At 46.9% G+C, this 27,938-nt stretch overlaps 1 protein-coding gene across 6 annotated transcripts; it reads right to left on the reverse strand.

The window, feature by feature from the left end:
- Window positions 1-492: 492 nt before the first annotated feature.
- SLC25A25 (solute carrier family 25 member 25) lies at window positions 493-27,808 on the reverse strand. 6 transcript variants are annotated; one of them, XM_074891044.1, is made up of 11 exons: window positions 27,407-27,730; window positions 7,592-7,718; window positions 7,416-7,503; window positions 6,940-6,975; window positions 6,525-6,636; window positions 5,627-5,785; window positions 4,757-4,909; window positions 4,528-4,635; window positions 4,117-4,284; window positions 3,474-3,624; window positions 493-3,042 (listed from the first exon to the last, which is right to left on the reverse strand). In XM_074891044.1, exons 1-11 carry the CDS (start codon window positions 27,689-27,691, stop codon window positions 2,858-2,860), a joined length of 1,572 nt encoding a protein of 523 aa, XP_074747145.1. In that variant the 5' UTR covers window positions 27,692-27,730; the 3' UTR covers window positions 493-2,857. The 6 variants fall into 6 exon arrangements, with proteins under 6 accessions (XP_074747145.1, XP_074747148.1, XP_074747150.1 ...); XM_074891047.1 differs by lacking the exon at window positions 27,407-27,730 and adding an exon at window positions 16,134-16,875; XM_074891049.1 differs by lacking the exon at window positions 27,407-27,730 and adding an exon at window positions 10,234-10,477.
- Between the last annotated feature and the right edge of the window lie 130 nt (window positions 27,809-27,938).

Genomic DNA, 27,938 nt, shown 5'->3' on the forward strand with positions numbered 1-27,938 from the left:
CCAGCCTGGCCCCCGCGGCAAGTTTTGTTAACCAAAGCAGAGGCCACTTGTACTACCAGCTATGGCTCCTGAATGACCTTCAAGGATAGCTCCTGGTTGGGTTTTTATTTAAGAAAAAATTGTACACAGCCTTTCTTTTGAAAACCCTATAAGCCAGGTTCCTTCGAGGGCATAACGGGACTGCAGAGTTTCCAGCTTTTCTGGGAAACTCACTTCTCTGAACAGAGCGTTATGGATACTGCACAGATGAGCAAAGTCCAGCAACTCCGAGACAGGCTGACAGTATCTGAACATCCCCGACTCATCACCACCATCATTAGCCTTGATCTCAGGTTTGCTGGTTTCGCCTTTAAGAAGAATTCTGTTCTCCCAGGTCCTTGTAAGGAATATCCTTGCCAGTGTCAGCATCCTTGAGGAGAATCATCCCAGGAAGAGTCTGGGCACAAGCAGCACCAACACACCGTATCAAGAAAGAGATGCAGACACGTGGTATCTCTTTGACAGACCTTTATTAGCAGACTGTTCCCTACATGAAGAATCCAAGTTAGATTTGCATTATAACAATTTGTGGTTACAGCTACAAAGATGGTTGTCATTTTGCATTGATTTTTGCATTCTGATACTCATATTCCCATTAGGCCACACTGGTAGGAAGGAGCCACTGCAGAATTTGTGACAGGTCTCAAGAAGGGGGGTGTGGAAAAAAAATCGTATCACTAATCCAGACTGGTTAGATTTCCACGTGGCTAACCACTGACAGCACTGGCTAGTCAAGGCAGAGCCTCACCTTGAAGACTCTCCATGAACCACCAAAATCTCTCAGCGAAAAAGCAGCTGCCGAGTGCCAGCAAACCCTTTTCTGGTTTCTCTCACACTTCACCGCGCCACGTGCACGTGAAGAGCGCTGGCTCAGCACAGGGCCTGCCGATTCAGCCTCAAAGCACAACTGCAGCAGCTTGTGTCCAAGTGCAAGTTTCCCTCCGTCTCTCTGGAAACTTGTATTTCCTTTAGTCCCTGAGATTTCTCCCCTCCCCCCTTACCTAAAAATTCCCCAAGGTCCCTCTCAATTGGCCGCTGTGACACCCAACATACACAGACCTTCTACTTCCCAACTTCAGCCATCCACTGAAACCCTTCCAGCCACGCACAGAGGCAATTCCAGAATAAGGCGAGCCTCACCGCGCACCCTCTCCCTCCTCCCACCGTACTGCTTCCTCACCAGCTCCCTTCTCTCCTATGGCTTCCTGCTACAGAATTTCTCTGGGCTGAGGTCCTCCAGCAACAACCCCAGACGTGGGAAAGGCAGCTCAAGCCCCAAAGGGAAAGTACACAAGTGACTTTAGCGTCCCTCCCCACGACTCAGCTGTGTGATGTAAGAGAACAAATAGAAAACTTTTTAAAACAGGAGAAATACAAGCACAGTAACAATATTTAAACAAGTCTATAAAAATAGTCCGACATAACTCTGTTCAAATAAATACAAAATAAATATGCTTTAAGCAGTAAGACAGTGGAATGCAATGCTGGTCCGTTTTGCCCAAAATGTAAAGTTGGATGAGGATCTCCCAGGCCTCAGAAGCCAGATCCTATCAACTAAAATAGCCCATAATGCAGTCAGAGAAATTTTAAAGCCATCTCTTTCCCTTAGCCTTACAAAAAGCACCCTTTGAAAGAAAAGCAAGCACATCTTAAGGACTGAAAGCTCAACTCTCCCAGTGACAACCAGCCCCTCTCCCTAACACCCCTTCCCACAGCAGACATACTCCTGGCTTGGGGACTCCATCCCGCTAATGCAAACCTGAACATCAATCTACAAAGAGGTCTAAAGAGATAGATAGCAGCGTAGGCACGGGGTTTGGAAAAGGTCCACCAGCTCTCCTTGGCACCAGGCAGAATGGAATTCAGAGGTCCATGCAATGCTGCACAGGGGCTCTCGTGTCGTGCTGGGAGCACAACTGCACAGGAGCTGTGAAATATTGTCTTTTTGTGCACTAAAGCCATGCATCAAGGTGCCAGTCCCCCCAGGGCTCTCCTGCCTTCCCCTTTCCAAGCCCCTGCTGAGTATAGGACAAGCCAATCCCGGCATGCAAAGGATACAGGCATGCAGGCTCTAGTCTGCTGCTTCTGTTAGTAAGTGCATCTTGTTAGTGGATTTATGAGACACACCTATAAAAAATAAATAATCCTAATTCTTCATCAGGCTGGCCTAAGTAACCTTCAGCCTGACTGGATAAACCACTGCCCACCAGCCCTCAAAACCAGTATAGTTCAAAGTTACATTTCATGTCAAGTCTTGGAAGCAGAACATGAATGTCTCCTACCCAAAGGAATATATGTAAACATAATAACAAGCCTGGTGTGGCAGCAGCTCCTACACAAGGTTTGTACAAATTTAAACAATGGGTAGGAAGTTAAACAACTGAATGGAAAAAGAAGCTCTCTGAATGGAAAAAGAAGCTCTTCCAGCAAGTCAGAAGGTGCTCATCTGCAGGCAAACAGCTCCGTACACGCAATACACGGCAAGCAGACCTGTTACCCAAATCTTTGCTACTCTGCCATACTGCTGGGAACTGACCTCAGCAACTTGTGCCTTAAGATTCTCCCAGGAGTTCACCTCCTGGTCTCCCAAAAGGCCCAACAAAAAGGACCACGTGATGCTTTATGTGAAGCTCTGAGTAGCAAGATGGCAAAGGACACCAGATCCTCCCCTCCCCCTTACTGACTCACAAACTATCTTGAGATTTCACAGCTTTGCTTAGTCAGCTTAGTGTCAACACATTCACAGAATGAGAGATGGCTATACGTCTTGGGATTGCACCCCAAGATTTCAGAGTTCAAAGTCCTCGGCATCTCCTGGTCACCGTGACTGCACGCCCAGAGTCATCTTCAAGTTTTCATAAACCACATAGCTGATGCTCACAGCTGGGATCACCTTCATAAAGTTCGGCGCCAGACCCCGGTAAAGACCAAATGCTCCCTCTGTCTTCAGAATGTGTTTAAAGAGTCCCCTCATCGTCACTTCGGGAGCACCCTCCACTGAAGCTGCAACAGGGAAAGCCACAATAAATAACACTGTGAAAACACTTTAAGGTAAAATCTGTCTCAAAGAGCAGTTCTGATTCATGTGCCTCCTGTGGATGTTCACAGAGCGAAGGCGCCTTGTGGAGGACAGCCCCTCACTCCTCAGCAAGCCGTAGCTGTGCTGCACATCACAGCCATTTTCCCAAACTGCTCTGCAGATGCCCTTAGTCCAAAACTCCTGATTTGAGCAAAACAGAACCTCTGTCCTGGAGGTGCCTGGCCCCAGATGCTAAGGGTAGCACAAAGTCCACCGTCCTCTTACAGCATGGCAAATAGCCTCCTGCTCAACTGCACCGGCCAGCTGGGGCTGTTGTTGCAATGTTTACACTAGAGGACCTTTACCCTGCTCAGAGACCATGACAGGAGCTCCCACAGTTCCCAGAAGTTCTCACCTTGGGCCTGCATGCGAGTCCTCACAAGAGCCAGTGGGTAACTGGCGAGCTGCCCGCAGGTACTGGAGATGGTGCCACAAGCCAGCAGAACGAAGACTCCCGGGTCAGCACTGTTGACAGCATAGCGTTGCAACCAGGCGTTTTTTAGTGTCTGGAAGGAAAAAGCCAGTAGTTAGCAATAAAAAGACAATCGAAAGAACAGCACATTGCATAGACAGTCTAGCATAAAGGCCCAGAAAGCCATGTGCCATTCAGCCAGAAGCACTAGGCTTCCCAAACCTTTTTGAGCTACTGCTACTGTAGTGCCTGGGGAAAATCCCTTCTTTAATTTTCTGCTTCAATTTTCTCAAAAATAAGAAAAAAGAAACCATGCATGATGTTGACTAAGAAAGGAGAATCGTTGTATTGGATTATCTTTCAGGCCATTTTGGGTTTAAAAAAAGAAAAAAATCCATTTGTGCCCCATAAGGCTGATCAGGAAAGCTTTGATAAATGACAAACTCCTGCAGTAACTGACTGGTCTGACAGTGATAAAGCTACACAAGCAGCACAGCCCTACAATAGCATGGTGGGTTGACCTTGGCTGGGGAAAATTAACTCAATCTCAGCCAGACCCAGTAATAATAGGTTAAAAGCTTCATACCTCATAGACTGCCAGGTCAATACCAGCATACGGAATGATTCCTAGCATGTTGGGGATGTAGCCTTTGTAGAAGGCAGCCATTCCTTCCTTCGAAAGGATGTTTTTGGCACAATCCAACATGCCTGAATATTGCCCTGTCTTCCTTAGAGCCATCCGTGTTTTCAGAACCTAGAAGACAAGAATAAATACCATGAAGGCCTACAGGAGAATCAATAGGAGAAAAACATACAAAGTCATTCTTAAGACACGATGGTCAGGGTGAGAGCAAGTGTCACGCAAGCAGCATTACCCGACATCACCTCCGAGAACTCATTAATTAAGCTATCACAGTGCTGGTGTTCTACCCCCGTTTTCCCATCTCAGCACCTTGCCCTGACCCCTCCTGGGCTGGACTATCAGCCACTGCCTCACCTCCATCGGGTAGATGCTGCTCTGTGCAATGGCCCCAGCCAGAGAACCAGCTAACAGCCGCTCGTGAATCCTCAGCATTTCTTGGTCAGTACCGATGAACCGCTTGATCTGTAGAAGCCAAAACAGACATTGAGGCTCACTGACTTGTCTCAGCCGTCTTTTTCTTTTTTTCAGCTTGTCCTTCTGCAAACCCTTCCGCAGCCAGATTTATCTGTGCCCTTTTACTCACCTGCTCGTAAGCCATGAACTTAATGGCGGATTCCGGTGCAATCTTCAACACATTGATGCCATTCCCTCGCCACAGCGACCTTGGTCCACCCTCTCGGATCATTTGAGTAAAACCGCCAACGATGCACATGTTGTTACTGCGGGAGGCATGAACCTGGGAGAGAGAGTGCAAGCTTGGATTAGTTCCAGTCCTGATTACGACAGTGCTACGTTTTTCTGTAATCCGGGGACAAAAGGGCGCTTTTTTATTTACCCAGAGATTTGCCAAGGCTTTAATCCCTTCCAGACAACTTCTACAATAGGAAAGCAAGCTTCTTTTCTTTTTTGCGAAGTCTACTGTTAACTAATGAGTCTAATCAATATCTCCCTCTGGAATGGGACGAAAGGTTAAATCGGCAACTCCCATACCTAGCATAGGATCAGCTACCCACGGTAAACTTCTCAGCTGGCTCAAGTGCAGGTACAGTGATAAAGCAGGCTAAAAGCAAGTTTTTCTAACTTATTATTTAGATAATACCGAGTACGAGCTCTGCCAGCTGACCACCACAACCACTTCAACTCTCATGGGAACACAAGACTTGAACCCAAGTTTTCCAGTGCTCTAAACCACAAAGCACTCTATTGACAGTTTTCACATGTCTACCTCCCAAAAGATTCCATTTTTTTCTAGTCAACGAAGAATAACTTTTTAACAGGACTTTGATAATTTAAATAATCCAGAAATCTTTCAAAAATAGCAATATAAAACCAATGAGATTAATCCTGGTCAGAGTGCTGTACTGTGTTGATGAACAGTCTCATCTCCTAGGCATCCAAGAATATTAAAGGAATCTGCCCGGTATTCAAACAAACTGGAACTGCTCCATCATACCTGCATGAGCACTTTCAAGCGGTCCAAGGGAGCTGTACAGGTTCTGGACACGGCACCTGCACCTCCACCTGCAACCAGATGTCTCCACCACATCCCTGTCTGCCTCTCTTCCACTGTGAACTCATCAGGGACGGTCAAATTCTCTCCTACATCAAAGATCTGCAAAAGCATAAGGTGTTGAGAAGTGTTTCATCACCTAATGATGTTGCCAAAGTTTTACTGCTCCTTATCAATGCTAAGTGTTGAAGTACTGGATATGCTTATTCCAAGTCAGCAGCTTATCTATAGCCATTAACTGCTGCGTCTGGCCACAGAACTGCCACTGCTATAGCACGTCACACGGGGAACTTTCACATTCAGAAATTTCTGACCAAGAAGCTGGCAACTGCTGAACGTTTGTCTGCTTTAAAATACTGTGCATCACAGTAAGGAACAAAATGACCAACTGCAGGCAGCTGCGTGGCAAAAAAGCTGGGCCCCTCTGGAACCTTCCAAGCTCACAGCCAGTTCAATCTCGTTACATGCTATTTACACCCACTGAAATATCTCCAGGAAGGACTGCTGCCTGTAAGATCAGTTTCTAGTCTTAACAGGTCCTGAACCAGCAAGGGCTGGCCACTGGTGCAAAGCTCTGAGGTGCAAGCCAAGTGAACACCCTCATCTTCTTGCAGAACGTGCAGTTGTTATCACCTGTGCCAGAGGCTTCACATTATCACGTGCCAGTGATAGGTGGCAAGATAAGAAGACAGGACAGGAAGCAATTGGGCGTCTAGGGCTACAAGGCAGCTACTGAACCATGAAGAGAAAGATAGGGACTGCAGATAGCAGCTCCTGGGGGTCAGGACTCTTAAGAAGCTGGGGAAAGACTAAGACCTGTTGTGGAGGAACCATTTCTTACCGTGGAGTGCTTCCAGTACAGGATGATTTCAGGAATGTTCTCCACTGGGTGCAGCAGGTGATAGTCTCGCCACTCATTCCAATCAATTGTCATTGTCCCGTTTTTATCCATGCTAAAAAGATTTATCCGTAGATGAGTACAGACTCCCACTGGATGAGAAATTCCTCCTCCCCTTCCCTTTGATTATTCAGGCCTACACCAAAAAAGCTTTGCAAAGCAACTACTAAAAGACTTCTAAAGAGACACAACACAAAGCTAGGAAACCTTCTATTCACCAAACACTGCAGAGAGGTAGAAGTGGGCTCCCTTTTTCCTTCCCTCTCTCTCCCCTTTAACTGACCCAGAGGAGTAGTTGTACCCCCTCCTGCCAAACTTAGGGACTCATAACTGACACTGAAGGGAAAATAATACTTACTAGGTGACAGGACCCCAGAAGTGTCCCGTCCTTATTCTGACACACAGGCAAACAGACAGAGGGAAGGTAGCAGAGGAAAGAAAGAGGAAAAAACAGCACAAATAAGTGGTTGTTAACATGTTAGTGCCACATGCATAAAGCACTCAGCATTTCCAAAGAGCACAGTCTTTCTCCAAAGCAGCAAGCCCAGGGCAACAGGACAATCAGACAGGGATGCAAATCAGCTCAGGTGCAAGCACTTCCCCACAACAGGTCAGGAAGATAAGAGATTCTGACAGTAACTCTCCATAATGCATTACAACCTTGTAAGTGTCAACTCATGGAAAAAAATCAAAATGAAGAATAATAGGCAAAAAGGGAGGAGCTGAAGTCTCTGCAAAGTGTGTACAGGGTAGAGAGAGGAGATGGGTTCCATGTCCCTACATTTCCTTCTAACCCCCTGAACAGTAACACAGAACCACCAGCTTCATCCTCACCTCTTCAGTATTTTCTCAGCCTGCTGTTCAGAGATCTTGACCCCCAAGTCCCGAAGAGACTGTACAATCTCCTGGGCATCAATACGGCCTGCAAAGATAAAGCAGTGAGCTCAAGTATATACATTACAAGCTAACGCATGCAGTAGTCTATTCATGAGCGTGAGAAAGGTGTTTACCATCATTCTTCTTATCCAAACTCTTGAAAACCAGTCTCAGCTTCTTTTCATGATCTTGGAGATAGTGAACGAATTCCTCAAAATCCAGCTGTCCATCCAGGTCCTTGTCTCCAGCCTTCACAATTTTCTGTTCAAAAAACAACCGAAAACTGTCACTTCCTTTGTTCATTCAGACAGATCTGCTCCTTCCTCTACCATATTTAAAGATCATTTCCTACAGGACTGACTTTTCCTCCAGAAAGCAGCTAACAGTTATGATAACTCCTCAAAGAAATTTGAGGAAAGCAGTAGTGTAGAAAAGTCACCTGATTCCAGGCAACTGTCTCCCAAAGTTAGTTACGCAGATGAAATGCCTCATGCTTTTATCAGGGATATTCTGCTCGTATCATGTGTCTAATCTCAGTCTTGTGTCTTGATTAACACTTAAAAAGCCCTTGTAGAGGTTCTTGAACTAAGTATGAGGCAACAGATTTGCATAAAAAGTGAATCACAAAACTTCAGGTAATAAAAAAACCTGAACAGGAAAAGGAATTTCATGCCTACTATGATCCTTAGAGAAGTAAGTTCCCTCTGGCAATAACTAACTCCAACCAGAAAAAGCCTGTCCAGCTCTAGTGGACACAGCCAGAGATAAAAACCCCTGTGAACTGGTTGAGGCACCCTGAAGCTATGTGCTTTAATTATACAAGTTTCCATGAGATGCATATAGAACAAGAAAAGGCTCTTAGTAGGACAAAGCTTAAATCAAGATCAGACTCTGTGCCAGACATCTAGGACAAGGTAAATGACTAATTAACTCGCTCCAGCATGGGGCAATAGCCGATGGACTGTCCTATCTAAAGGCACGTGGCTACGTGTTGACAGGAGAGGTGATCTCCAGACTAAGAATGTGGCTCAGGGAGTTCCTATTCCCCTTCTTGTTCAGTCACTTGCCTTTGACAGCCTGTAAGTCTTTTTCAACATGAATCAGTGAGCAACACTAAACGAGGTGTGATTCAGTCTACTGCATCACCCAGATTTTTAATTCTCATAACAGTTCTGTGAACAGCAGGTGGGTTAAGGAAGCTCTGTGATCAAACACTAGGCTAACCCTCTGTTCACCAATATTTTGTTCAATATTTAGGCTTCAAGGGTAATAGGCAAACCTAAGCTTATTGTGATGTTTCCTCAGCCTATGAGCACCTGTCCCCGTCATAAGCATTAAGTCTTTGTTTCAATGCCATTTTAAATGACTTCAATACTAAATACTTCAGTATTAAAACTCTCTCTCCCTTGCCCCACCAAGTCCTGTCACTTTAGCCCTAATGCTATGGGGATTATGCCTAATCATTTTACGAACCTTAAATAAGAAAGTGCTGTCCCAGCTGCCCCGACCTTTGAGGTACGCCCAGTATTCTTAACCTGCAATTTATCATATGACTGTTGCAAAGTTCAGATATGACCCCACATTCAACTTGCAGGCTAAAGATAGACCAACATCCCTCGCATGTCAGCAGATTGGCCTTGAACAGCTGAATCAGGGCTTCCCTCTGACTGGCAACCCCCAACCAGTTGACAGGCACTAAAAATTGGGAGGCACTAGAGAAATGTGACTGTGCAACTGCTCCCGCTCTCTCAGCACACCCCTAACAAGTGCAGAGATGTGCAAGGAGTGATCAGAGACTGCAGGTAATAAAAGCTGCTTTGCTCTGCTAGTCTTCTTCCTCCGTGATCACAAAGCAAAAATGCTGCAAGTCTGTCAAACAGTAACCTGCAACACGTGTGAAGGGCGAGAAAGCCAAGCTCCCAGCATCTTCTCCAGAGATATGAACAAATATCTGCCTGCAGGTCTTTGCCTTTAAAAGCAAGTATGAAATCTCCATAGACTGAACTGCTCATAACAGCCACGCTGGCTGCAGACGTTTCTATGGTCACCTGCGTAACACGCTGTCCCTGCTGCAGGCTTTGGGACACCACACGTCCTAAAGCTGCTACATACCCCATTTGTGCGTCTGCACAAAGGTATAAGAAGCCTACCCAGCTTTGCTGTTTGACGAAAATCACACCAGCAGCAGCAAGCCGAAAGCAAGGGCTGTGATAGAGCTGGACCAAGCGCTCCACAGTTTTAGTGCATCTCCCTTCTGCAGCGAAGGGAAATGCTCTTGCACAACCTCCCCCGGCTCAGCCCACCCACCGCTGGCTCACAGCACCGACCTGCTCACCTTCATGGGGTGAGACCTGCATCAGCTTGAGCTGACGTTAGATTACACACCTCCTGTCAGGAGGGGGGAGGCGGAAGGGTGTAAGAAGGAGGAAAAGGAAGAGGATGTGAAACGTTGTATTTGAGCAGACTAGTTAAAGCAGAGAAATCATAGTTTGGAAAACCCCTTTTCCTATTGAACTTGCATCAAATCAACTGGTTTAAACAGTCTTAGAGGCACTGAAATCTCATCAGATTCAAGCCAAATGAATCAAAAAGAAAAAAAGTCCACTCCACGCTGCTTCAGCAATCCCTGCCAAGGGGCAAGAGAAACACGTGCATGCTGTACCCAGCTATTACAACAGAGTCGTCATGAACTTCTCCCCCTCCGAGCAGCCACTCGGGGGGTCGGAGACCACCCCTCCACAGCTCGCTCCCTCCCGTTCCTCCCTCGGGGCCATACCTGCTTCCACTGGCGGTAGGTGGAGAACTCCTGGGAAGGAATGAAGAGGCTGAGTCGGAAGATGGATTTGAGTTCAGCCGGCAGCCCCTTCGACTCAAAGTATTCAAACTCTGTCTGCGACTCCCCAAACACTGGCACATACAGACAGAGGCAGAGCATCTTTCTGAGCCGGAGACTCAGCTGCCCTGCTCAGACTGACCGGGAAGGGAAGCAAAGCTGAATGATTCCCCTGAGCTAATTTCAGTGCGTAGTGGAAAGGAAATGCCAGTGAGTCTCATGACACATGCCTATGAGCGCACTGGGCTCCGGTGGGATTGGCTGTACAAGCCCTGCCCTTCTACTTAAAAGGGAAGCCGAGGCTGTACAGTCCCACCCAGCTGCCAGCAAGACACCCGACCCATGTGAGCTGCCTCCCGTTGCTCAACACCAGGCTCCCATTAAGCCCCAAGACCTTACATCACGCTCACCACAAGTTAACTCTTACTGGCGTGTCTTTTAACCCAAGGGACTTTGGCCAACATCCGAGACGCTCATTTGCTGTCCCTTACTTCTGATCAGTCCTTTCTGATCCTGCTCTCACCCCTCTGGAGTTTTACACACACAGCACAGTTGGGACCAGTCTTGATCATAACCTCTCCCACCATACGGCACAGGAGGACTCTCACTGTTCCTCTTCCCACAAATTCTTCCTCTAAAACACAGTAAGAGCAAGAGGCCAGCCACTTACTGCTTTTATACATGTTTGGGATATCCAGCTTAAGCAAAAGCTTTGAAATTCCACTTTTATAAGGCTACTTTGCTATGCTAGAGTTGATTGGCTTTGGCTGAAAGTTCTCCCAAACCCACTTGTGCCAGGGAGGAGCAGGCAATCTCTGCATACCAAGAGCTCTCTCCTCTGCAGCACTCCAGCGTTACTAACACAGACAGCCATAAAGCCTGTGGAGAAGGTTTGCCATTGTGCCAAATACCTAAAGAACCACCAAAATCAAGAGCAGGCTTCAAAACAGACCCAGCTGCTTCAAAGCCTCCTAGCTAGGCATGCACACAGCAGTTACGCCAGCTTAATAGTTATTCCTCCTCTTCCAACTACAATTAAACATTGCAGTCGGATATGTGCTACAATGACAAGTGGCCAGGGCAGAACATTTTCCAGTTTCTACCATTTACAATTTAACCACTTTGTAAGCGAGTTCCTGAGCTTTCATCAGAAGCAAGTCAGGCTGAAGAGGGAGTGTGGCACATGCATCATTTAATGTGGATATAATTACAGGCTTCTGAGCATTCAGTGGAGTTCGATGTATGGGATGACACCTAGTACTACAGCGAGAGTACCAAAGAAGCGCAGTAGGTCACAATACTGCTCAATACAGAATTACTAATTCCTTACATTAATTTTAAATTAAAGTTATAGTCTTGATATTCCTCAAAGAGACGCTAACATCTAACAAGAGAAGGAAGATGCAAAAAGCCATAGCCAATAACCAAAACACACTAATCCTGCCCACACTTGAAGTAACACAGCATGTTTGCTAAACTGGTTTACGCCAGCCCAGCTAACAGCCTTCCCCACCACTGCGGACACAGCAACATTTTCTTGTGTTTGCTCTGTCTGAACACACTGCCTGGCCAGTGCAAAGTCCAATAAGCACTCCCCTTCTCAGATCCTAATCCACAAGGGGCCTTTACATCTTTACCGTGGTATTTTGTTCTTTAGATTTAAATAAAAGCCAAGGTCTGTAGTGAGCTGTTTGTGGAGCTGCATGTCAATCAAACAAATTGGGAATATTTAATCTGGGGCTTTATTTCAAGGATTTTATTTTTTATATTATTTTAAAGCTTAATAGATCACAACTTGCAGCAATTCGGTACCCTTGAGAATCATGACCTACAACAGCTTCTTATGCCCTCCCCCAGGCACCTCACCTTCCATGGCACTACTGCCACGTTACCTAACCAGGCTTAACCTACTCCCTGCTGACGTCTCTCCACATGAAAACAGGATCTTCTCAGGGACTCCAGATCCTCTTAAAGATCAGCTGCAGCAGCTCACTACATGCACACCAACAGCACACCCCAGCCTTCCCACTGAGTCTCACTGCCAGCAGTACCCTAACGCTACACCCCACTGGTCACAAGCGAACACCTTCAGCAGCCTGACCGACACGAGCAGCTCCCCGCCAGCTCCAGGTAGTAAGTGAACAAACGTAACTCAGATTTGCCCCACCAAGCCTTAAGATCCTCTGTAGTCCTTCCCATGAATTGCCAAGCATGGCTATAATAGCTGCCTGGCAGCTCAGTTGCTATGCCAACATGATGCAGATTTTCCTAATAAACTCTGGAGTTGGCAGCTAGAGACAAAAGGCAAAATCTGCACATTTTAGGAAAAAAAGCCCTACTATATACGTCAGAGAAAGGGAGAAAGGTAATGAGGTTAAGAAAGCTGATTTTAAGCAGGGTATTAATTACAGGACAGCGAGCTAAGGAGAGACAGATTACAAATGAAGTTTATACCAGCAATTCTGATTATAATGACAAAGGGAACTTAAACAAGCATTAACAAGTTTTTAGATTTCACCTAAAAAAATCCTGGCAAACCTGGAAGTACTCAAAAGTAACATAGCTCTCCAAAGCTGGAGGGATCAGTGTTGCTGGAACACAAGTAGTATAAGCCCAGGCCTTAGCAGACGCAGCCGGACCCGCTCCCGCAGCAGCACACCCCTCCCAGGGCTTCAGGCGGGAGCGATGCCCAGCACATCCCTCATCAGCACTGTCTGTTCCTGATCAAGCCGAGGACAGGGCACAGAGCTCCAAATAAAGTCAGTCCTCCCCAATCTTCTTCCTTCCACCAATTCTGCCAATGAAGCCAGAGCTGGACCTACACCTTTGTGGTCCCTGTGAAGCCAGCCTAGCTAATACCCTTCTTTGCTAAGGCGAGCACTAGATGAGTCTGTCTTCCTTCTACAGAAGGCTCACTTTTCTTACCATCAAGGAAGCTGCAAACGCGTTTTCATTTTATTTATAGCATTCATTTATTTATAGCATTTGGTTCTTATTTAAATGCTGCACGAGTTACCAGTTTCAATACCCTGCCATTGCAACGCTAACCTTTCCAAGTCATTTGTACTCTTCCAGGCATCTGCTTCATCACCAGTTTACTACATCAGCTCCAAAAGCTACCTCCCAAAGGATGGGAGGATGCGGCCATACAAGGAGCAAGAAAATATGCTGTTTAATTTTGAATTCACGTTGCTAAAAAAAAGTCTCTAAAAATATCAAGCGCCAGTGAGTGTCACAGCCACATAACTAACATCCTCCTTCACAAGCAAAACAGGTCTCTGGGCAAGTACACCATGGGCCAGAGAGAGAACCACTATTGCTCCAAGTTTTCACTAAGTTCTGCTGACTTGGTATTTTTTAATTTCTGGAAACTAGCTTATAATTAATTGTACAGTACAGAAAGTCCTCAGAAAGCACAAACAAAGAGTGTAAAGTGTATGAAGGAGGGGAGTTAATCATTTAAGAGACCCCAGCAGAGTAAAGAGCTGCAGCCAGCCAAGACTCTGCAAGGGGAAGGATAGAGACCGGGGAAGGCAGACAACACTACATGGTATTTATTGGACATAAAGGTGACCAGGAAAGGTGACCTGTTCCACTGACAACACACAGATCCAAAGTTACAAGTCCAGATGGTGACATCAGGGGCAGATCATACCTCTCTTCTGTGTACACACACCCAGGGGCCAACGCATCACATTTATAGTCAGTATTTTCTCCCACATTTGCAGAAACAGCTTCATGTTGAAATCGTTACCTTCAAGCAAGGATCTGAGCAGAAACACGCCAACAACAACACGAAGACTGAAGAGCCAGGGCTAGGAAGCAGCTCCAGTCAAGCTTATTGATACATGTCAATTCCTTACAGTAACCTCAGTATAAGGTGTGATATTTTCTGGTTTTAACAGATAGGTAGTTACAGGTGTTTTTACAAAACAAAGTGACATACCAGCCAAGAGACTTCTCCCAAGGTCACAGACAATCAGTGGCAGAGAACAAAAGCCATGTGTCCCCCACATTTTCTTTAAACACCAAATAATAATGTTTGCTCACAGTGGTTTATAATCTACCCCTAAGGCTGTATGAGAATTTTGCAACATTTCTCCTTCAGACAGGTAATTAGGACGCAGATATCTGATCAATCACAAACAAGCAATTGCAGCTTAACAAGTTACTGTCCACCAGCTGAGCCACGATGACTAGGTGCAGTATTAGCCAGCCTGAATCGCAAGGTAAAAACATATCTGCATAATCCTCAACAGAAGAGCTTTACACTGCGTTTTACTTTACAATCAGGGCAGGCTAAAATTACAGTCACAACCTCCTAGCAGATGGGCAGTTACTTCCTAAGCTGCAATAACTCCATTTTACCACATCCTTATCCTCCAGGTATTTCTCCATTAGCCAATGTTAGGGTTCCTATGCAGCGAAACTTCCCAGGGTCACACAGAAGAGATTGGCATCAGCTTTCAGAGAAAGCTTCATTTCTAGGTGTGAACAGATGGGCTCTGCCTGACTGAGGGACCATTGTTCCCTGGAGGACAGCAGAGATTTTCAGCCCTACGCTTTCAAGGTTTTCATCACAACCTCCTTCAGTTCTGAGCCTCTGTCCTTCTTCAACCTCCTTGCACGAAAGCCCTCCTCAAAATGCGCACACTCCTCTTTTTAAAGAGGATGCACAGTGCTAACTGCTAACGATAGGGATGAAGGCAAAAGTCCCTGCAGATTTTTCAGTCTGATTCAAGCAGGGAGTGGCTTCTGCTCCCCAGAATGCCACCCTGTCTGTTTCCATTCAGAACAGCAGCTGAACAGACACTAATCCCCTCTACAACTTAAACCTGTTCATCCCCCATTTTAAAGAGAAAGCTTACAGCAACAACCATGCCCGGTTCCCTGTTAAATAAGCTAGATCCTGCAAGTCACACACCCCTACCCCTGCTGCAGACCTTAGTATTATCCCAAACTCCCACCACTCGCAGGGGTTATGCCCAACTCCTTCTCCCCTAATCCCACGTCACACCCTTGGTCTTAAACCACAAGCAGTCATTGCTGACTGCACCATCCTCAGGAGAGACAGACAGCATTCCCTCCCCATCAAAAATAAACCAGAACTGCAGTCAGCCAGCACTGTGCTAGGAGCCCAGGCACTAAACTAAGCAGCTTTTGTTTGTCTCCCCCCAGACAAAGCCTCACCATTTATTCTCCGCCAATTGTGCGCACCCACCACCTCCCCGCTCTCCCACCCCCTGGGAAGTTCCCATCCTCACGCAGATTTTAGTCTCTCCCTTATGCCACCCCGCTCCCCAGGGACGGGTTTTACTCTCTTCCAGGCTGTGCCATTCAAATAATACAGCCAGTTACTCATTTGCTCAAAACATGCTAGTTTTTCCAGAGGCTTGCCAAATTACCAGTGACTCCGGAACATGTTAGGATCTATTTGATCCTTTGCTGGTCTCCAGTGCAGGGGTGGGACTCGCCGTTAACCTGCATTATTATTCCCTGTCCTCTCCGTCATGCTTCTTCCAAGTTGCCCAGGAACCTTCCAGACCCCTCTATTCCCCTTTGCCCCTAAACAGCATTTTTTCCCCCCTTTGAACATCATATCCAAAAGGTTAGATCACCTCCTCTCTTCACAGTCATTCCCCTGGTCCCCCCACATTTCCCTGCTAGCAAGCACACACTGGACCCTGCTCCCTTTTCCTGTTCCTCTCCCCCCTCCCCAAATACACACGCACCCACCCCCAGCTACGCACACACCCAACCTGCAACACCCCTACTCCCGGCAGACCACACACTCCACTGTCATGTGCACCAACCCCTCCTCAGGCCCCTGGATATCCCGTTACCTTTGGAAAATGCTCTGCGGGTCCAACCACCAGTAGGATAGTTGGTCTCCTTTCAGTGGGATCAGTCCCTCTGTCTTGTGGCTTCCCCAACATCTTTGGCCCTTTCTCCCCGGGGCCTGGAAGTGGGGTGGTGTTTCTGGCCTCATCCTCTTTTTCATCTGCAGGACCTTGGCATATGGCCCTGGGAAAGAAGCTAAACAGAAAATGCCAAAGGGTCTGCAGCATTGCTGCTCCAGAGAGCATCCCAGGCAGGGAAACCCTGCGCGCTCAGGAGCTGCCCGCTGCCAAGGGTGATGTGACTGCACTACCAAGCACCCCCAAGACAGGAATCGGCACGGCAGCCAGTAGGAGCTTCAACCCAGCGACTCCACAGGCTCAGATTCTTTACAGACCGCTCCTGCGGACGCTTCCTGCCTTTTGAAATTGCTGCTACTGCAGTCGTGCCTGGCCTGACAAGCAGCTCATTGTACCAGAGCCTCAGAAATCTGATGGCAACAGACAAAGCACAAGACCCCTGGCACAGAGAAGCCGAGCCGCTGCGCTTAAGCGGAAAGCTAAAGATGAACCTCTCCGAGAGAAGCTTCTCAGAGCTGCCAATTAACCCGCATGTCCTGGCTCATCCTAACGGCACATCAGCCGAGCAGCGAGGCTGAACACCCAAGGCTGCGTCCCCACTGCAGCAGTGCCCAGCCAATCCTCGCTCCCAACACTGCGGTGCTCCGGAGCACGGCAGCGCGCGCAGCCAGGCGGGAGCGCGCCCTCCACGCAGGAGGCACCCCGCAAAGGAGCGCGCCCGCCAACGCCGTCGGGCAGGTACGGGCAGGGAGGGCAGCAGGGCAGCCGTCCGGAGCGCAGAAGCCATGGCCCCCGATGCGATTCAGCAGCGCGGGATTGTCGGAGGCGTGTACGTACCCGCTTCTGGGGCTCGGCAGCTTCGGCCGCAGCTCTTTGTTAGGGCAGCAGATGGTTCTGCAGAGAGAAGCCGGCTTTTCCCAGCCATGGCTGAATTAACCTCTAACTGCACCCTCTCTCCCTGGTCTATTATAGTCTCATCCGTCATTACAATAGCTCTTTGGTGCTGCATTGTGCTTCTGCCATTTGGCTTTCAGCGCAACACAGCGACACGCTTCCATAGCATTTATGGCTATTCATCTACACACGCTCTAATACGCTATGGTTAAACTATCGCCGATGAGTCAAACGGGCCGAGTTCTGCTGAAGGAGCCTTTAACCGTACAGTCAAGGTGAGGATTAGCCAGAGCACGGCCACAAGTATATATCAATATATAAGCACCGAACACATGACCTTGCCCAAATTCCTCCAAGAAATGCCTTGTTTCAGCAGCAGTTGCTCATAGCCCTGGCTGTAAGGTTGGGGCTATCGGCCTCCCGGCCAGGGCATCACCAGAAAAGTCAACCTGCCTTGGTGGAAGCGAGCAGCCCACATCTGGCAGGCACAACAGCAGCCTGCAGACAGTAAGGGCTCATTTGCTGTTTTAAAGTACCAACAACTTAATATATAGTCCTAGATTCTTGCCTGCCTTTTGCATCTACAGACAGAGGGCACTGCATGCCTCACTTTCCAAAGTATTATGACTTTTCCTTAAGAGAACAGTTTGGATTTTTTTAACACACAGGATAAATAAACACAGACCAAAGATAAATAAAGACCACATACATCACCCGAGGCTCCCTACCCACAGTACCACAGCAAGATCTACAGCAAGCACAGGACCTCCATTTTCAGCTTTTAGCTTTTGAGAGTGACAGACTGTAGGAAACTTTTGTTTTACAGATATTAGATATGAAAATACAATCCAAAACCTGAAAGGACTGCAAGCTTTAAGTAGCCAATTCGCAAATAAATTTGAGAGGAAGAACACTAAACATCACATTTGGGAACTTGCTAGTGTTGAATTCCCTTAACCAACCTGAGTAATGGAAAAAGTGAGAGCCAAGTACATAGACATCACATTAAAAATGAATTCTTCTGCAAATACATTTCAGAGTTACTTAAGAAGAAAAAAACGCTGTTTAGTCATAAGGTCTACATAGAGTACTCAAAGTTTTTTACCTTAAAACTTGACACATACAAAAAAATAACAAAGCATTAAAAATTCACAAAATTCAGAGGCAGTAACACTGGGGTGAGGGTATGGAAAAGCCCTGTCCCTCTCTGAGGAATGGCACAGCCCAGTTCTAGCTGGGATATAATCAGAAGCCCCGGGTCAGGCACAGGCAGGAAAGAGTGAAGAATTTTTGTCATGCCTCCATTACCTTGAGCTGCTGCCAGTCATCACAAACAACAAGCACAGAAGTTAAACTGCTTTCTAAAACACAGTGAATCAGATCCTTTAAAATGACATTTGAAAGTTTCTAACACTCAGGCCAGAGGAAGAACAAAGCAGATTTTCTGAACTGGGAAACGTTCTTCAAAATCAGCTTCTATTAGCCTAAAGCTGTCGTTTCACAAGAAACTGGTCTGAAGCTTACTGCCTCTAAAAGAGGTCGTCTCACACATCCACATCAGCTCTGCATTTACCTTGCTCCCATATGCTCCTCCAACAACCTCATTAACCCAGCCAAAAGTTACAGAGCTTTCTGCTGGGGTAACCAGTTGAGGCTACTCATGGATGGGGTGCAAAAAAGTGTGACTGCCTGTGGCAGCAGCAGGCACACCGGCCCCACCACTCACAGAGCTACAAGCCACAAAACAGAAGGCAAGACACTTGAGTGGGACTTTAGTTTTGTCCTCAGTGGTCACTTAATACTGGGCTGCTACTCACAAGGACCCATTAAACCAGCTGATGTTACCGGACACTATTGCTTACAGTTTCTCTGCATAGTATTTATTAGCTTTAGTGGTGTGTGCATGGCAGGGACCCAATCTTCCTTTGTTCATGCAGACATCCCATAGTAAAATAATAATTTGTGCAAGAAATTACATGCCTGGGGTGCAATTAAAGCAGACACTCAGCAATGCTTCCTTGGCCTTTGTCCTCGCTAAAGAAAACCTCAGAGGAATTCTGCCACCGCACTAATCCACACAGCTCCTTCAGAACAGACAGACTTTTCTAATCATATTTAGAAAAAAAAGCATTTCTTTTACCAAGTGGGGAATTTTATTAGGTCAGAATAATAAACCTAGTAACGGCAAGATGATTATTGCTAGAGGCAAGACAACTGCTCTCCTACAGGGAATTTGTAGGGAAGTATTACCCGACCAACACCACCACGAAGCCAATCATTCACACATAAGAAAAGATTCAATAAATACCACAGGTCCAGCCTGAACAGCGACACAAAGGAATGGAGGAGGAACAAAAATTCACTTTTTCTAGAAATCATGAACAAACACCTAGGCCACAGTGAAACAGCTTTCCTGACCTACGCTTCATTAGGAGACCATAAGCCCTCCAATTCCAGCTGTTTCCATGAACCAAGCCCAGGATTTTGAAGGCAGAAAAGCACCAGGACTGATCTGAAAACTGGCTCTCAGCCAGCACACCAGTCACCGGAGACCAAAGGCGCCTGTGGCAGCTGGCCTCAGAGTCCTACACCATCCAAATGGATAGTCATTAGATAGCCAGAGGAGAAGCTGACAATAAAGTCATGTAATCTATCCAAACGGAGACAAAGGAGAAAGGGAAGAGCAAGACAGTGACGTGCTTTGCTTAATTAAAACAATATTTTCCTCAGTACTGCAAGCTGTCAGAAGGATGTTCTGTTTTAAGCCAAAAGCTCAAGGTATCTTGTATCCTCTTCAGCCACATCATGCAGGCCACTTTTTAGTACCTGCTAAGTCTGAAACTCCAGTTTGCAAACAGGCATTTGCTCTTTCCAGCCTGGTAGTACCAGGCAGTAATTCAGATTCAGACCATTTGCTTTAAGATGGCTTCTAGAAGACTTCTGAGTAAGTGCACAGCATTTTCCAGCAACAATCTGAGCCTCGTCACCAGACAACTAGCTAACACATAAAAAATGCAGGAGGGAGGGTGAAAAGAAAAGGGGGCAGAGGGAAAAGGAGCTGTGCTTGGAGCAATGACCCTTCTCCTCCTCCGGCACAGGAAGAGCTGCCACTGCGGTCGCCGTCTCCACTTCCTTAAGTGACCCCACAGGAATCAGCAGTGACTCATCTCCTTCGGGCGCTCTCCTGGAAGCACCCCGAGGAGCACTGCCTACTCGTGTGCCACCCAGAGATAGCACCCAGCCTGCCCCAGCTGGGATGGGCCACCATGACTCCTTCAATTACCTCTTATCTTTTCAAATGTAATTTCTGAAAGATGAAAACGTAAGTACTTCTCACTTTTTAGAAAGCCAAACCCTGCACAGCGCTTCTCGCACCACGCCATAAAATCTAAACGTCTTGGCCACTGCTGCTTAAATAATTAAACTGTCTAGTGACATTCAACTACATTAATATATTAAGGTGACACAGCATAGTTCAGTGAACACTACAAAGAAACCCAGGTCACCTCGTTATAGGAAACCTGGCACAAGTGATCAGCTATTCTAGTCGATATATTAAGGCAACCGAGGACCAGTGCCAAACACAGAGAGCGCTGGCCAGGGCGGGGGAAATACACAGCCATTGCCCAGAACAGCGAGTTCCACCAAGGTCATATCATATCACATGAAGAACCAGGGATTGACCAAGAGAAAGGGCATCCTCAGTACTCAGAAATTAGAAAGTCAACTTCTCGCTGCACTGGAAAATTAACCAGGAATATAGCTAGTGGAGAAACGATGGCCCCCCAGCAGCCCGGGCCCAGGCTTGCTCTCACACAGCCCCTGTTCTCTCAGGCTAAGCAATGTAGATTCACATACCAAACAGCTTTGCCTTTCCAAGCAACTCATGATCTAAAAATTTCAACAATTTCTCTTACAGCAGAATTCTCCACTGTAAGCCACTTTAACTGCCAGAAGCTCCCCTGCAGCTCGCTTACGTATGACTTCGAAAAACTAAGACGTCTCCGCTGCCTTTCCACACTGACACTAGTTATCACAGCTATGCTTCTCCACCTGAGACAAAGTCTGGGGCATCATTAAAGTGCTCTCATGTCCCACATTCAGAGGGACAAATATAGCAACAGGACATGAACAAGAACAAAGGCTCATTTACCATTTGCTACAAGTAGGTCTAAAAGAAAAAAAATCCCTCCCCCTGCTCCTCCTCCCAACACCATATCATGTTATAATATATGCAACAGAGAGCACAGAACTGCAGCATCACCGTTTTGTAGGGCTCTCAAACAGGAGACCGAGTCCTTGTTATGGCTTTGATGTCATTTTATTAACACTTGTCAACCATTTAAGGCTTCTGCTCAATATTCACCCAGATTCGTCACGGGTATAGTTTCTTTTAAAAAAAAATTAAAAGAAATAACAAGTATACTGAAGTCCTGGAGGTTTTTTTCTGCCCTTATCTCAGTAATCTGACTAATAATCCAATGCGGATGAGGATAAGGAGACACTTTCCACTACTTACCAAGGCATCTAGCCCTGGTCACCAAATAATGTCCCACAGAACGTGTTGAAAGACCAAAACCCTGCTGCATATTCTCCAAAGGCACAATCAGTTGCCTTGGATCAGTTTTGTTGTTTCATTTCACTCAGGCTCTGGGGATCCTACAGGCATTCACTTCACTACAGAGTTCAGAATACATCCCATCCCGCCGAAAACAGAAGGGTGAGAGACCATGTCAGTGACATGCAGGCTGCCTTTCTGCAAAGAGAGACTCTCACATAACATCAACAGTTACAATTGATATGCTCAAGTCAAAAGTTGCATCCACATCCCACAGAAGTCAGCCAGTATCCTTCATTCATTATCACTCTGCAAATAGGACAAAGGTCTCTGCTAAATAAACCTGAGAACCACCAGGCTTCTCCAATTTCCTGCAAGGCAGGGCAAAAAATGATCATGGAAGAACATCCCAAGATTGCATCTCTCAAGAGTTACATACCTGGTCCTGTACGTACATGACCATAAAGCAACACTTGCCTAATCCACAATTGTTTGTTTATACGCAAGGTAAGCTTATGCAAGAGCAAGTTTCTCTTGTATGTATTTACATCTGAAAACTCACTTCCAATCTACCCCTTTGAACACTGAGTGGACACACACCACCAGTTTAATACATTAATCACACTAAGGCAGGTCTGATGACCAGAGACCAAGTCTGAGTAAAGACTTTTGAGAGGTTGCCTGGTCTCCAGCATCCCTCTCCTCCTGCCCTCCCCGTGTGACCTCTGGGTCCAGGCAGAGTGACAGAGGCAGGCAGCCAGCGTGCCAGCCAGTCTCCCTGACATTCATTGTCACAGCGCACCCTCCAGCCCAGCAAAGCTCTCGCTTTAGGAGGTTGCTGGCCAAGTCTATTAATAACTGACACTGCACTGAGAAGTTTCCTTGTGCCAAAGCCAATCTCTGTATTTCTCAGTCTTTGCAGCGGCCGTCAAGAACCAATTTGATTGATTACAAAGAGTTCATTTGCGTCTTCAGCATGCCTAAATCAGAGAAGGTAACAGAACCCAGAATTCACACCAACTCATCCACTTCCCACAGCTTGAAAGGCTTTATCTACGACTAAATCATTGACCTACAGTTCTACTCTTGCACCAGATTTCCCAAGTGCATGAGAACAGGACCTTCATCAAACCACACATTTTACAATTTACAAAAAGCAAGAACAGGCCTCCACTCCCTACAGACCCAGCAAATACAATCTTTTTTGCTTGCTATTCTAATGCACATTATACATAAATGCGTGGAGTTATTTAACACGTTCTTGAAAGCAGTTTCACCTTGTGTTAAACTGGCTCAGGGTATCCACATTTGTCCTTTGGGATTAGTCAGGAGATGGGTGATTGAGAAGCTGTTGGCAAATACCTTTCAGCAGAAGGAAGGGTATCAACTGGAATTTCAAACTGTAACACTGCTTCATTTGTTTGATACAATTTGTGTTGCTCAACCCTTCATGACAGATTACCAAGGCCTGGCTAAAAGCTCCACAACTGCCCCAGCAGGACACAAGACACACAAACCATGAAGATGTTGTATCTAAATGTACATAGGTTTGGAGAGATATTCCAGTCTAGATTACAGAACAGTATTAGAATTTCACTCTTTTTATCATAAACAGACTTCTGTAACACAATAAAAACTCAGATCCTCCTTTTCCAGATGACTGTGAATGGAAAACAGGTGAAAGCCTCACACAGAAGAGATTCTCCTGCTTCCTCTGCACCTTACAGTTGCTGAGAATTTTAGTACATTATGCACAGTATAATACAGAGTATTCAAAAGTCTTGGAGAGTAAAATAGTTACAGAAATAGAATCTGAAATTAAGAATTAAATGACATCATGACAGAAGATAAAATATTGATCAGAAATAAGATTAAACTTATTTATGATTTCAAGTGCTACAATAGAAAGTTTCTCAATCCATCCATGGAGGCACTTCCGAAAGAACTAAGTGATCAACTGTCCCCGAGCAGCATGGACACAGTGTTCTCTGACGGCTGCAAGAGTCCAGAGATGCACCTAAAAAGCAAAATCATTCAGAGGAGAGGCCTGAAGCAAAGCAAACGCTGCAGAGTCCAGCTGCAGCAGTGCAGTTACGCTCTTTGGTACACGTGAAAAGTGAACAACAGAATTTGTGTGGGAGTTTGGACAGCCAGAACTTAGGAGATCAAAGAGAAGATACCAGGCTAAGAAATAAGTGATGAAAGCAGATGGGAAGATTTCAGCAGAATGGGGGCTGATGTAGTTTCACGTGAGGAAGCTGATACTGAGGAGCAATAGGCAGTCACACAGATGAACTTTGGAGAAGAAAGTATCACAAGGCCAAGGAGGACATCATCATTACAGCAGAGTCAACCAGACACTTGTAACTGAAAAGAGACAAGGGTTATGTCTGCTCTGTTTCTTAAAGCTGAGAGAATTAGTCCAGCAGAAGATGCTCAGCACCACCACAGAAGAGGTAGCTGCAGACAAAGTTTACCACTTCAGTCTGTCTCTAGGCAGCTGGGATTAATTCCACCAGTTCAAACTGTCTGGAACTTCAGCAGCAGAGATGCTCCAGCCCTGCAGTTAATTGGGATCAGTAGGAAAACAGTTATATTGGCAAATACACAAATACTACCATCACATGTCCTTTCAACAATGCAACATCTCCAGATACAAAGTAGAAAACATCATTCTGGTTCAACTGTCTCTATTTCCATGAAGTGTGTACTTCCAGTTCCGTAAGTCTACACAAATATTTTCATGAGGGAAGTCAGAAAGTAGTAATAACAGGAGATTGACTACTCCAGAGGTAGATGTAGTTTAGCAGCAAAAGACTATCCCTTTACACAGTAGAACAAGAAAGCCTTTAAAAAATTCTTCACATGGTTATCACTTTACTGCTCAAGCAAAGTGAAGTATGTGAATTGCTTCATGCTAACCAGCACAAACAAGCATTTCTTTAGAAGGCTCACTGACTTGGCACACTGTATTTGTCAAATGGTTTAAAGATAACAGCATGGGTGAAAAAAATCCAACGTTTACATAAGCAAATTCCACCTCAAAGGACATCCAAGTACAACCCCTTCTCTCCCCCACCACAGAAGGCCACCTCTGAAACAGAAGGCAGCAATTTTCCAAGAATGCTACAAAGGGTTTTATCTCAGTAAGAGCTCTCAAGCATTAGAGCCAAAACATTGTTCATTTTCTTTTCAAGTTGCAGCCCAAAACTATTATTGTTACAAGGCCTTTTAGCCTCCTGACGCAAAGAGATTAGCAACATTCAGCTAAGATTGGTGATAACCTCACATTAGGAGACTAATATTTTCTCCGTCTGTCTCCCAAGCGTTAGAAGGCAACTCCCATATCAAATGTACTGTTGCATGGAAGGAAAAATAAAATGCACCGGAGCCACCAAGTAATTTACTAATCACAAGCAATTCATGTGATTTATGCCTAAATCAGTCTCCAAACACCATGTCCAATACATCAAAAAGGTTTTCATCTTGATGCTTAAGCACTTTTCTTGAGCGTGACTTCATATTAGTTACCCCAAGCACCCAGTTGCCGTTATTAGCTAACGATGGAGCAGAAAAAAGAAGGGCTTATTAATAGAACTGCCTGGGAAACAGGAAGTTTATTTTATTTTCCTAAAAATTACACCACGCGGAAGTTTTCTAACCAGCTCTCCGAGGACTGTTCCCACATGTTTAACTGGAAATTAAGAGTTTTGAACTCTGCATCCCCGTTCTTAACGGACGCTTTTTACACCGCCGAAGGGGATGCTCTGCAGTACTAACAATGCTTTGCAAACTCTATTCATCTAACCAGCCGCTTCCTGCACGGCGGAAGAGTAGGCAGAGGAAGTGAAGAGCTGAGGAACAATACTGACAGACAAGGGCTTCAGCAGAAAGACAGGATTGTTAAGCAGCATCCAGACAGCGCTTCCCTCCGACAGAGCAGTTCCAGTCCCTGCAGAACGTTCTTCTCTGCCGCTCCCACAGCGTGGCAAGCAAAGAAGCTATCTGCTGGGAAGTAAAAACGCATTTTGTTTCAGGGTGCATCCTGCTAGCCTGGAGAATATCAGGCTGGATTGAGTAACGTGCCCAGGAGAAAAAGGGAATGCAAACCGAGACAGGCATGCAGGCGTAAGCACAGAGCGCTCTGACGAATGAGGGACTTTTGCCAGAGGTAAAGGATTCGGCACCCACGGGTGGCAGCAGCTCAGCATTTCACAGGGCATGCACAGGTGATTTATATGGTATAATCAGATTTCATTACCAAAATGCACACAGCAGAAAATCGCCATGGCACTATCGTTATTTTTAGAAACTGCACAGCTAAACCACTCACAAGATCCTCACACCACAGAAGAATTCTCACACATTACAGCAGCAACAAAGATGCCAACCAAAAAGACATGTTAGAAGTTAAGATGTTGGAGATTCAAAGTCAGAAAGGAACTAAAAACTCTGGAAAGGATGAATACATGCAATTAAAGCACTCAAACTGGGGCACCACTCCCAGAACTGGGAGAGAATAGGAACTGTCACTTAAATTAGATGTCTTTTCAGTGACTCAGAAGTTATCCTTAAACTCTTCTTCCTTCCTGCAGGATTGAGGCACTCTGAGATGGCACATCCCCGACTGCACCCATGTGTTTATCTCCTATCCTCCCAAGATACTCAGCTTTTTATGGTCCTGCATATAAAATACAAGAGACTAGGCAGGAACAAACTGTGCACTGAGGACAAGCCCATTACTCAGATTCATGCAGATGTAAATTGCACTAATTACAGTTAAATAGAGCAACATCACGTTGAACCTTGAAGCCTAGAATCGTCAGTGTACAGCATCACACAAAGAGCTGTGTGACCACAAAAGGGCACAGCTCCCAATACTGAAGTAGAAAGCCAGTGCGCTGCACATTTCATATCCTCCACAGGCAAACTGTACAAATACAGCAGCCTTCCCACATTTTAAGATATTTCAAACCCCTTAAAACAGATAATTGAGTTTAGCATGTATAAGCCATCTTGGGCAAGAAACCTGAGTAGCAACATGGTGCCAAAGACTAACATGAGGAAGCGCAATGATGCAATGAAAACTGCACGACAACCTGACTGCATCTATCCCTTCCAAAAAACCTTTTACAAATTTAAGTAAACATGCAAGCTTCCTAGTCCCTGGACCTGGAGAAAGAGGATTTTCTTTATAGTGCTTCCTGCCCAAGCAGTAAGTTTTCAATCCTAAATTCCCACAGTTAATGCTGCACGTGCCTACAGGTAGTAAGCAAGCAGATTCCTCCGGGTTTAGTGTTCAAGTCAGCAGGGCTGATTTTAGGCAAGTACCTAGAAATGCTTAAACGCTCTCTCGGGAGCGGAGCAGCGGCATCTCCCACCACACAAACGCCTGCGCTCTCTCAGGGTCCTCCCGGCTACGCATCAGGAAGGTAACTGGATACAAGCGCCGGCATGCAACAAGCAGGTGCCCACTATCACCAACTAACCTGGCGGGTCTCTGCCCCGGCCGGGGCACAGTTACCGGGTCTTCAGAGCCCACGTCCCGCTCCCGAGAACGGCGGAGCCGGGGGAGCTCCGCGGCACGGAGCCGGGATCCAGGGACAGACCCGCGCTGCGGGGCGGACACGGGATGAGGAGGGCGGCCAGACCCTTCCTCACCCCCCAGCAACGCAGGTCCGGAGCCCAGCCCGGCTGGGCCCCATCGGGTCAAGCCCTGCCGCCCCGCCCGCCCCCCGCCGCTCACCAGAAGGTCCAGCTCGGTGCGGTGCAGCCCGAGGCGGCCCAGGCCCACGGCCAGGTCGTGGATGCAGAGCGCGCCGTCGCGGTTCACGTCCAGCTTCTGGAATAGGGCGCGGAGGCGCCGGTCCTGCTCGGAGGCCTCACACAGAGACCGCCCGCAGGGCCCCGCGCTCCCGCCACCGCCCTCCGCCCCCGGGCCGGTCGCCGCGCCGGCGGCCCGCGGGGAGCCGCAGGGACAGAGCACGCCGCTCACCACCGGGGAGGCCAGCGAGCGCCGCGCCCCCGGCATCCTCCCGCCGCCCGCCCGCTCCTCACACACGCCGACACCGGCAAATGGCGGCGCTTCCGCCGCGAGGGACCGACACGGAGCGCTTCCGCCTTCGCGCCACACGCCGCGGCCACCACGTGACGCTCCGCGCCGACCAATGGCGGCGGCCCGCGCGCTGGCGTCAGCCAACACGCCCCCGCGCGCACCCCCGGCCTCCACGCGAGCCCGCGAGTGGGCGGGCACTGACGTCAGAGGGACGCCTTCCTCT

Source organism: Strix uralensis, chromosome 21 (genome assembly GCF_047716275.1).
Source record: "Strix uralensis isolate ZFMK-TIS-50842 chromosome 21, bStrUra1, whole genome shotgun sequence".
In the NCBI taxonomy this organism is placed as follows: domain Eukaryota; kingdom Metazoa; phylum Chordata; class Aves; order Strigiformes; family Strigidae; genus Strix; species Strix uralensis.

Excerpts from the sequence above, each read along its gene's own strand:
- SLC25A25 (XM_074891044.1), bottom strand. The coding sequence starts at position 27,691 with ATGCCGGGGGCGCGGCGCTCGCTGGCCTCCCCGGTGGTGAGCGGCGTG. Across the intron at positions 6,976-7,415 it reads GCTGAGAAAATACTGAAGAG|AATAAGGACGGGACACTTCT; the intron begins GTGAGGATGAAG and ends CCTGTGTGTCAG. Across the intron at positions 5,786-6,524 it reads TGTACTGGAAGCACTCCACG|ATCTTTGATGTAGGAGAGAA; the intron begins GTAAGAAATGGT and ends ATGCTTTTGCAG.